Consider the following 12,017-nt stretch of genomic DNA (forward strand, 5'->3'; position numbering starts at 1 on the left):
TTTATTTTCAGATGTATACATCATGAAACTATTTTCCTCACAACTAATATCAAATCTATTCTTTTTTTTCAATCTATTCTTTTTATTGTGGTAAAGTACACATAACATAGAAGTTACTGTTTTAACCATTTTATTTTTTTAATTTTAAAAAATTTTTAAAGATTTTATTTTATTTTTAAGCTCATTTATTTATTTTGAGAGAGAGAGAGTGAGTGGGATAGGGACAGAGAGAGGAGAGAGAATTCCAAGCAGGCTCCTCACTGTTAGTGCAGAGCCTGACGTGGGGCTCGAATTCACAAACCGTGAGATCATGACCTGAACCAAAATCAAGAGTCAGATGCTTAACCAACTGAGCCACCCAGATGCCCCAAGATTTTATTCTTTTTTTTTTTTTAATGTTTATTTATTTTTGAGACAGAGAGAGACAGAGCACGAACGGGGTAGGGTCAGAGAGAGGGAAACACAGAATCCGAAGCAGGTTCCAGGCTGTCAGCACAGAGCCTGATGCAGGGCTCGAACTCATGGACTGTGAGATCATGACCTGAGCCGAAGTCGGACGCTCAACCGACTGAGCCACCCAGGCGCCCCCCCCGCAAGATTTTTCTTAATTAATCTCTACACCCAGCGTGGGGCTCAAACATACAACCCCGAAATCAAGAATCACATGCTCCACCCACTGAACCAGCCAGGTGCCCCCATTTTAGCCATTTTAAAATGTATAGTTCAGTGACATTATATACATTCACATTGTTGTGCAACCATTACCATCTTCTATTCCCAGAGCATTTTCATCATCCCAGACTGAAATTCTATACCCATTAGATAATGACTCCCCATTCTTCCTTCCTCTCCAGCCCTTGGTAACTATTCTGCTTTCTGTCTCTATAAGTTTGACTAGTCTAGGTATCTTCTGTAGTGAAATTGTACAATCTTTGTCTCATTAAATCAGGCTTACCTCACTGAGTATAATGTTGTAGCATGTGTCAAAAAATCATTACTTCTTAGGGCTGAGTAATCTTCCATTGTATATATACACCATACTTTGTTTATATAGTCATCTGTCAGTGGATATTTGGGTTGTTTCCACCTTTTGGCTATTATGAATAATGCTGCTATAAACATGGGTACATGAATATCTGTTTAAGTTCCTACTTTCAGTTTTTTTGGGAATATACCTAGAAGTGGAACTGGTAGATTATATAATTCTATGTTCAATGTTTTGAGGAACTGTCATACTATTTTCTATGGCAGCTACAACCATTTACATTCCGCCAGCAATGCACAGGTTTTCACTTTCCCTATATCCTTGTCAACACTTGCCTTTTTTTTTTTTAATAGCCACACTGATGGGTGTGAAGTGGTATATCATTGTGGTTTTGATTTGTATTTTCCTTATAATTAGTGCTGTTGAACTTTTTTTAATGTGCTAATTGGCCATTTGTATATCTTCTTTGGAGAACTAGGTTGTTTTTCAATTAACTACCAGATCTCTTATTTGTAACTTCTTTTTTTTTTTTTTTTTTTTTAATTTTTTTTTCAACGTTTATTTTATTTTTTGGGACAGAGCGAGACAGAGCATGAACGGGGGAGGGGCAGAGAGAGAGAGGGAGACACAGAATCAGAAACAGGCTCCAGGCTCCGAGCCATCCGCCCAGAGCCTGACGCGGGGCTCGAACTCACGGACCGCGAGATCGTGACCTGGCTGAAGTCGGACGCTTAACCGACTGCGCCACCCAGGCGCCCCTCTTATTTGTAACTTCTTAAAATCATTTAGAAAATGAAAAAGCTTGATCAAAATGTTTTATCAGTTGAATTTTTATAATAATTGTCTTGGAAAGTGCATTTCTGCTACCATTAAAAATTCAAAAATAAATTCAATACTCATTAACTAGAGTTGGTTGATCCCCCTCAGTTCCCAAACTTTGCACTGAGGCACCTTGGGGCGTTGCGGCAAATTCATAAGAGTGCCATGGCATATTTAAAAATTTCAGTGGAAACAACAGTAATACTCAATATGTGTCAGGCATCATTGTTAGTTCCATGTAGTTCAAGGTTTCACCATTAGGTGGCTCTCCATTGTCTCTTTCTTTTAATGTTGTCATAGCTTTGCAAAGCTCGGTTTTTTATTAGCTTCCGTGATTAAAAGAAGTACCACACACCACACACACACACAAATCAGTGTGGAACAGGAAATGACGATGGCAGTGTCCAATCTGATTCCAAGGTTTGAAAAGGTATGCAGCGCCCAACAGGTACATACATCCCACTAGTAAGAAAAGATGGTTGTTTAAAAATGAAATAATTGGGGGCACCTGGCTGGCCCAGTGAGTAGAGCATGTGACTCTTGATCTTGGGGTTGTAGTTTCAAGCCTCACATGGGGGTAGAGATTACTTTAACAAATTAAAATATTTTTTAAAAATGAATAATTATTTTTTCCTTTAATTAAAAAAAATTTTTTTTAATTCACTGCTAAGTTGTTAGCACACAAACCTTTAAAGTTGTTTGGATCCACTACTTAAGTGGAATTGTTATATTTCTTTCAGCCTAGGGGCATCATAAAAAATTACTGAGACATGAAGGGCACCATGTATCCTTGAGGCAAAGAGAATTTGGGAATCTATGCATTAACTACTTGCTAAGAGTCAGACACTATGCTTACCTCTGACAATATGCAGATTAATGAAATTGGGACTAATAAAACTGAGGAGCAGAATGTCTTTGTGTCATTAGGCTTCTTTTTGCTGTCTCTCTAGTAGTCTAGAAGCTCCTCAAAGCCTGGTACTCTATCTCATTGATCCCATATGTGTCTTCAGTGCCTAATGGTCTGCCTGGCACATAAGAGGTTTTCAATAAGGATGTGACTTACACTGAATTTCATAAATAGTCTTTATGAATGATTTTTCTAGTGTTACCACTGATTTGCTTTGTGACTTTGGACAAATCCCCACTTTTTATTGTGGCAGAACAAAATTCATATTTTGACAAAAGTTTTTTTAAATGTTTATTTATTTATTTTGAGAGAGACAGAGTGTGAGCAGGGGAGGGGCAGCGAGAGAGGGAGAGAGAATGCCAAGCAGGCTCCATGCTGTCAGCACAGAGTCCGATACCGGGTTTGATCCTGGTATCTCACGAACTGTGAGATCGTGACCTCAGCTGAAATTAAGAGTCGGACACTTAACCAGCTGAGCCACCTATGCACCCCTTGACAAAAGTTTATAGAGCTAAGCACTAAAGGAAAAACAAAACTTAATCACAGTTTTGATGAATACTTAGCTAGTTAAGTAGGTAAACAAAGATTCCCCCTTTAAGAAGTCTTCAAGAGTTGGTGATAATCTAGATCAGGGATAGGTAAATTTTTTCTGTAAAAAGGCAGATGGTAAATCTTTAGTCTTTGTGAGCCATAGTCTCTGTTACAGCTACCCAACTCTTGTAGCATGAAAGCAGCCTAACATAATATATAAATGAACAAGCAGTTTTAACATCTGTATTCTAACAAAATTTTATTTGCAAACATAAATAGTGGTCCAGATCTGGCCAAAGGGCCATACTTTGGTGACCTCAGAACTAAATTAAATTCTGCTTGTAGAAAACTTTGGTGACATCTAACACATGAAGTTAGTACCCATTGGGAACTCTTTCTGGGTTGCCAACAGTCATGGTAACAACAGTGATACATGTTGCAATTTTATGAAGGTTCCTGGAAGAAAAGGAAGTTATACCCACAGAGTTAAGTCTGTTGTGTTTGTAGTGAGGAGACAGAGGCAAGAAGGACTCAGCAACCTTGTTATCCACTACTCCCTTCATGCTCTGAATAAATCTTATTCTTCCCCTTATTCCTTCTTTTGCTTCCTTTGTGTCTTTCATCTAAAAGATATCTCTAAAGGAATTAATAAATGCTGTATGAAAATTTTGTAAAAATATGTCTCCACAGTAGCTTTGATTTGTAGTATGGGATAAAAGTGAGTCTGAATTAAATGTCAAACTATATATTTTTTTTCCTCAGCTTTTAGAATGATTCCATACCCTTTAGAGAAAGGCCATCTATTTTACCCTTATCCCAGCTGCACAGAGACTGCTGATAGAGAGCTATTACCTAGTAAGTAAATATTCTAGTTTTCCTAAACTTAAAAGTAGTTGTGAGATTGTTTTTCATAGTATTTTCTCATGATAAAAGTGCCTTTGGTTGAAATTCAGGATACTGTTTAAAATACTATTTTAGCCATTTCTTAGATGTAGTTGCAAAATTCAGTTCATTCCCATGTATTTTGGGGGTAAAATTCTGTGTTAGATATGATAAAGAACACAAAAATTGAAGATATTTAAAAGAACAGTCAACTAATAAGCATTTAAAGAAGAAATAATACCATTCATTCACAAACTCTTTTCAGAAAATAAAGGAGGAGGGAACACTGCTTAGCTTATTCTGCGAGACCAGTATGACCCTGATACCAAAACCAAAGACATTACAAGAAAAGAAAACTATAGAACAATATCCCTCATGAATACAGATACAAACATGTTCAACAAATATTAGCAAACTGAATCCAGCCACATATAAAAAGGATTATACTCCATGACCAAGTGGGATTTACCTCACAAATGCAAGTGGTTTAACATTTGAAAAGGCAATGCATCATGTTATTAGAATAAATGACAGTGGATACAGAGAAAGGGTCTGATAAAAATCCAACGCCCATTCATGATAAAAATTTTGAAAAAATTAGGAATAAAAGAGAATTTCCTCAACCTGATAAAGAGCATCTACAAAAACCCCACAACTGACATCATACTTAAGTGGTGAAAGACTGAATGCTTTCTCCCTAAGTTAGGAATAAGGCAAGGATGTCTGCCCCTCCCACTTCTCTTCAGCATTGTACTAGGGGTCCTAGTCAGTGCAATCAAGGAAGAAAAATAAATAAAAGGCATTCATATTGGAAAGGAAGAAGAAAAACAATCTTTATTCATAGATGACATCATCGTCTATGTAGGAAATCCTAAGAAATTCATAAAAATACTATTAAAACTAATAAGTTCAGCAAAGTTGCAGGATATAATATCAGAATATAAAACTCAGTTGCATATTTAAATACTGGCAGTGAATAAGCAATCCAGAAATGAAATTTAGAAAACGTTTCTAATCATAGTGGCATCAAAAAGAAGAAACAATTTAGGAATAATTTGATGAAAGAAGTGCAAAGCTTGTATACTAAAAAAAAACCTACATAATTTGCTGAGAGAAATTAAAGACAAATCTAAGTAAATGGAGAGGCGTTCCATGTTTATTGATTGGAAGACTCGATATTATTTATATGACAGTTCTCTCCAAATTGATCTATAGATTCAATACAATCCCTATCAAAATTCCAGGAGAGATTTTTGCAGAAATTGACAAGCTGATCCCAAAATTTATATGGGAAGGTAAAAGACTCAGAATTGTCAAAACAGTCTTTACAAAGAATGAAATTGGAGAGACTACACTTTGCAGTTTTAAGAAGAGCAGTCATAGACTTAGGAAGAGAACCAGAAATATGTAGGGTTATGATTGCTGAAAGTCCCACTGAGTCCCTGCTTTCAGGAAGCCAAACTTCTCAAAAGAATGGTCTATATTCATTTGTCCGAGTTGCACTTTTTTTCTGTGAACTGGTAAATTTCTGTTTAACTTTTCTTTTTATGATTTAACCAATAAATAAGCATGCTGAAGGGTGTAAACACTAGCACCATGTTTCCTTATGTGATATAAACCTGTGCCATAGTTTTTACAGATCTGGGGCTGTTAGAGCTCAAGTCTAACGAGGAAAGTTGCAGTTTTACAAACGCCAAATTTAGGGAACTGAAAAGTTCAAACAAATAGATGAAAATTTAGGAGAGATTATGGAAGTTGAGTATGCTGATATTTTTCTCCCAGGGTCTTTTATTTTCTTCCGTCCTCTGAGATAATTTACCTGTCTTTCCTTTGAACTCTCAAAGTATTTTGTGAACTTCTTAACCTCCCCCTTCTAGATTGTAAACTTGAAGGCCAGGATTCTCTTTATCATCTCTTTGGGTATTTCTATAATGTTCATCGTGAAAATTGTGTAAATATTTTAATTAGTCAAATTTGTTAATGCATTCTTATAAACATGCTAAGTATATTGTAAGCACTCAACAAAAATATTAAATATTAGCACCTTTTCCTCTTTATCCTACTCCAAACTCCTGAACTGCTTACGAGTTAATACAAAGACTGATAAACAATGTGTTAAGTGCTGTGTGTATGGAATAGATTTTAAGGAAGCTGGAATGGGGAGTGCCTATCTCTCTAAGGTCAGGGATGATTCCTAAATCTGACTTGAATGACTTGAAGAATGGTAAATCCAACATACAGCACAAGGAGCAAGTTTGGGAACAGGAGTCGGGAAAGTAAATAAATTCAGGCTTTGAATATGTTGTATGTGTAACCTTTCACCCATGCCCACACACACGTGTGTGTGCATATGTGTATGCATGCTTAAATATCTTATTACATAATCTGTTTCACGCACACATTATATATATACATATTATTTATATTTCTAAATAATATATGGTTCTAAGATATGTTTATAAGAAATATACATATAGTAAATATATATATATTATATAAATAGTAAATGTTGTAAGTATTCTTTAGATAAAAGTAATAGAGAGCTGTTTTAAACTTAAAGGGAATTTGTTAGAAGACTGGATTATCTCAAAGAATCCCAAGGCAGCAATTACAGTTGGACCTCAGAAGAGACTAGAACCAGAAACTAGAAGGATATAAAGATTTCCAGGAGTCAGTTATCTGTATATCTTTATCTCAGGCTGCTTTTTTCAGGCTCTCCTATTCTCACTTTTCTTTTTTTTCCTTCCCCAGTGCCATCTCCTTTTTGTATGAGCTCTCCTTTCTGCTTCTCTCAGTGTGTCTGCTTCATTTTTATATCTTTCTCTTTGTAGTTTGGCTTTCCCTTCTTAGACACTCATGTAGCCAAACTTGATGCCCCTACATCGCTCTAGTTTACATGTCATCAGTTCAGGCAAATAGTACAGTATGAATAATAACTCAATCCTGCTTGTAAAACTTCTGGGAGACAGAATCAGATGCTGACAGAATCAGAATCCATGTGTCCATTCCTGGTTCATTTAGCTGTGGGCTAGGGACAGGGTCAGGTTGTGTAAACAAAATTGCCAGGGGTTCTGATACCTCTTTCTCTTGACATCTCTCTACCTCACCAAACCAACTTGGTAGTCATCATTTTCTAGCTATGAATGAGATCACTAAGGGAAACTGTAGAGTGAGAAGTAAGCTAAGAGCAGAACCATGGGGGCACAAAAATATTGAAGGAATGGGTGGCTGATAAGGAGTCTGGAAGATTCAGTGAAGTAGTGGTCAGGGACAGGACAAGAACCAGAACTAGATAGGCTAGGAACTAAAAAGAGGGGAAAAAATCCAAGTGAGGAGGAGTATCTGATACCAAGGAAGGTGATTACTGAGAAGAATCCATTGACTTCAGCAGTTAGAATGTCATTAGAGAAATTTTACTTTCTTTCCTAGGATGGTGCCGGTAGTAGTTGCTCTTGTTGTTTTCCATTTTAACAGAAATAAGGCAAAAGAATAAATCTTTGATTATGGAACATCAATATGCAAGAGTATATTATATTAGGTTAATACATTTAGCCTAAAATACCCCTCCCCAAAATTATAAAGGTTGCCTGATATAAGGCCAATTTTACATAGTAATATGAATAAAGTCAGGGTTTTTTGCACGTATTGCCAGAGTCCCAGCTTATAAGAACAGAGAGTTTGCTTTTTGGCAGGCCTTTATTATTTCTAGGGTACTTAGACATTTGCAAATTCCAGGAGGTAGGAGAAGAGGGATATGCTGGGGTCTTTGTTTGATTATACTGTTTGTTCTGAGAATATTTGTCTGTGTCTGACTGTGGTAGAATGAACAAATTTTTAATAATGTGGAGTTCTAATACCCAGGAGTACTTAATGTTTTTTTTGTTTTCAATTCTCCTTCAACCTTGATATGACTTACAACATTCTGGAATTTGCTTATGAACCTCATAAGCTCAGACTTGAACTATTCCCTTAGTTCACATAGCTATTTAGTTGTCTTTTATGCCTCCTGATAAATTTTTCTCTACAAGCCAGTGATGAAATTTGAACTTTACTTCCAAGGGAGTGTTTCTGTACTAGTCATCCATTATATTGATGTATTAGCCAAACATTGACTGACAAGTGAATCTACAGAAAGCAATCCAAAAAGAAAAACTTAAGTCTCTCCTATAGTATAAAAATTTCATATTTTAGGAGATTATCTTACTAAAGCTATATAGTTTTCTGCCTTATAAAGTGGAAATAATATCTATCTCTTGGGGAAATTGGGAAAAAATCAAACTAATGTAAATTAAAGCACTTTGTGAGCCATAAAATGCCATACAGTTTGATTAACTTTATTAATGTTGCCATCTGTCACATAATAAGAGTATTAGTGACCATTGGTATATTTAAGTGTTCCCTGTCTTTGCAAGTATGATGGTTTGCCTCTCTTGGTTTGCTGGAAGAAGTTGTCTTCTCATGGCTGAGGGACAGGGCAAAAGGGACTGCTGGTTTTTTGGGTGCTGAAAGTTCAATGTTGTCCGTAGCTTCTAATGTTTCTAACGTTTTTAAAAAGTTCAGATTTGGTGTGTTTCTACTTTAAAAGTGATTCAAGCCTCTGGAAATTTTCTGGGTTTTTAATGAGTTTGGTTTTTGGCATATTCTTTCAGAGTATAGTATAAGACATAAAAAATATGGCTACCAAAGGAAACTTAGGTGTAATCTTCTCTGTGAATCATTATGTTTAAAAAAGTGAAATTTATAGCTGACCTTGATTCAGCACTGAATTAGTCATCCCTTACTTATGTAGGATATTACATCAGGAATTCCTGGGTTTGTGTCCAGCCCTGAGCAGTCAACTTACTGGACTAATGAAGTCCCAGAATAGCTCTCAATTTAACAGACGTTTATTGAGCACCTACTATGTGCCAAGCATGGTAATACGCTCATCAGCATTGGTATGCAGGTATTTTCAATCAAATTTCAAATAAGATATAAATGCTTGAATACTGTTAGTAATGGAATATCCAGTCTTTAGAAAAATAATCCCTGATTTAATGTGTGAATGTGGTAAAAGAAGACAGGGTACTTGGTTTATGATCAGAATCCTAGGGCTTTGGTGTTCTAGTTCAGGTTTTATAGTGCTCTATGAAATGCTACAGATAGAACATTTATTAATAACTGGGTAAAATTGTGGTTCTGGGAAATCTGCAACCACACATCTGTCTCTCGATTCTGTACTTGTCTTTGAGCTCCTAAAGAACAAGAATTATAACAACTCACATTTAGTAAGGACTTACAGTGTTCATCATAACAACTCCATAGCAACTATGAGAGGGTTTAGCAACTTATTCAAGATCACACAGCTAATAAGTGACAAAGCTCTTTTTCAAAAGCACCTCAGCATGACTTTACAATTAATGTTCTTTCCCACGATGCCATCCTATTCTTAGTCCCCAGCACAGTCATCTGGCTCCGTAGATAGGCTGTTGATGCTGGAATAAATAATGAATAACTCTCTTCTATCTTGCTATCCCGAGATGCCTTGTTCTTTTTAAAAAAAAAATGATTTTCCTTTTTAGTTTTAAAAAATAAACTTTGTTTGAAAATATTAAAACTGGCTTACACTGTATTCTTAAATAAAATCCATTTCAACCTTTTCTCCCTTGCAGCCTTTCATCATGTTTCTGTTTACCCAAAGAAGGAGCTTCCTTTTTTCATCCATTTCACAGCAGGACTGTGTTCTTCTACAGCAATGATAGCTCTTCTCACACACCAGTTTCCTGAAATCATGGGTGTTTTTGCTAAAGCTGTAAGTATGATCTCAAGGACTTGTGTAGAGTATTTGTAAAACACACAAGAAACCATCTCTGATCTGTTTGTGCTAAGCCAGTTGATCAGTGGAAGATGTTTGTTATAGTAAATTACAGGAACTGATTTGTAAAGTTGCTGCCATAAATATGTCAAACATAAGTTTCTTTGTGACTTGAGCTATATTTTTGTTGCTTAAAAATTTAAAGACTACAATGGTGTAACATTATACAGTTGGTCTTTGTAGATCACTTTTGGTGGTAAACACAGCACTTGTTACTAGCTGAGGAATAATCCAACTCTTTTAAATGCTTTCTTTTTGGCATTTAAAAAAATTCCCTATTTTGTAAACAAATTTTGATTTTTCCATTTAAATGAAATCATCAGTTGTAAGGTTTGCTGATGGAGAATAAGTAGGTAAGATGGTACAGATGCGACATTTGCCCTGAGTAGAGAATACGCTTCTTTACTCAAAGCTTCTCCCTGTTGTATCTTCATGTTCTTATTGACTTTCCCCAATCTTGGGTGTAAAACCATGTATAGACCTTTAGTTTCATTTTTGTCCTTCAATTTTGAACTACTTCCCCATTTCCTGACCCAGGTCCAGAAAGTACTTGATATTAGAGAGAGTATCCCATGATTATTTACTCTTCTACATAAAGTTAGTAATTAGTGTCACTGGCTTAAAATTACCAAAGATAAGTCCCTTTAAGTCTCCGAGCCTTTAAAAAAATGTGTCTCTCTTGTACATCTTGGCATTTTTACCAGGTAATAATAGTTCAAACCCAAAAGGAAAATGCTAATTCATTCTAGTCCCAGATCAAAAAGCATTGAGAACTGTAGAAACACTGGCCCTTACTCGGTAATGTAATTTCTATATTTTTCTCTATATGCCTCCATTCTGACTCTCTGTTTCCTCACAATTTCTTTTTCTGCCTTAAGAACAGTTTATTTTGTGCCTTAAAGATCAGTTGGTTTTCTTTTGGCACCAGTAGTAAAAGCACTGGTTTCCCTTTTTCCCTGAAGGTCAACTGTATAATGTGTTAACTTGCCACTGGCTGTAGGCCTAGGAGTCTGCGACTGCACTTGATTCTGGGTCAGTCTTCAAGGGGAATGACTTCCCACTGTTGTTCAGGGAGTATAGATATTTGGGTTGGAAACGGACTATTTCCTTTTAGTGTAAAAGGGAAGTGTAGTGATCATACCATAACTGTTATTCGCAGTGGTGCTGCCTAGGGAGTGAGTGCATCTCAAACTGAAATGACCTTACTGTGTAATCTGGCATGGAAAAAGTTGACTAGAAAAGGAATCCTGTCCATTTAACAACTGGAAAAATATATGCAGCTGTGTATTTGAGATCACAGGCGAGCAGTGGAAAACTCCTTGGGTTTCTCTCAGGGCAGTGGGGAAAAGATAAAATTGAGTGAGGAGCAAGATCTAGAATCTGGAATCGATAGGTAGCAATTGTTAGTAGTATACTTCCAGCTAAAAATAATGCGGAGTGTACTCACTATCTGTTCTGTCCATTCATGTTAGTATATAGTGTCTGTCTTTACCTGAGACATTGCTGATGGCACCGGAAGAGCCTTTAAGATTACATAGCACAAGCTCCTTAGCACTCTTCTAGAAGAGTCTGAGAATGAATAATTATATATTTTAAAGTGGACACTTTTTTTAGACCAAAAGTTATTAATTTACTGTGATTCTAGTTAGTGAACAATAAACAGGCATTTATTTACTATCTTTTGATATTTGTATGGTTGGTGGTATATAGTGAAAAATGTGCCTCACAGCAAACTTTTATAGCCACATTTTATCCTCTGGCCTTTACATGCACGTTTTAAGTTCCTAAAAGCTAACTATTTACTGAAAGTACCTGGAAATCAATATTTGGTATGCTGCAGTATCAAAGTCAGGTTTCATTGAAGACTTTATGGAAAATTATTACATAAGGGCCATCCCCATCTTATGAACACAACGTATAAATGCCTAACAGCCAACCAGCCCGCAACGGAGCTGGAGGCTCAAATTCTACTTCTTCACCTCTCAATATAGTGTGGTCTATAGAGTAGGAACGTCACCATCACCCAGCATGGTCTATGT

General features: G+C 36.2%; 1 protein-coding gene across 2 annotated transcripts in view; it reads left to right on the top strand.

Annotated features, from left to right (window-relative positions):
• ST7L (suppression of tumorigenicity 7 like) overlaps nt 1–10,130 on the top strand; it is a 59,179-nt gene extending 49,049 nt beyond the window's left edge. Inside the window, exons 13-14 of one of the 2 annotated variants that reach the window (XM_047083009.1) lie at nt 4,005–4,097; nt 9,776–10,130. In XM_047083009.1, the coding sequence (XP_046938965.1) occupies nt 4,005–4,097; nt 9,776–9,954 (272 nt within the window). In that variant the 3' untranslated portion in view covers nt 9,955–10,130. The remainder of the gene's footprint in view (nt 1–4,004; nt 4,098–9,775) is intronic. The other variant, XM_047083010.1, reaches the window with a different exon arrangement.
• The last annotated feature ends 1,887 nt before the right edge of the window (nt 10,131–12,017 follow it).

This window comes from Lynx rufus, unplaced genomic scaffold, assembly GCF_022079265.1.
Source record: "Lynx rufus isolate CCGP_SWC_20201006 ecotype Redwood Valley unplaced genomic scaffold, mLynRuf1.p SCAF_2, whole genome shotgun sequence".
NCBI lineage: Eukaryota > Metazoa > Chordata > Mammalia > Carnivora > Felidae > Lynx > Lynx rufus.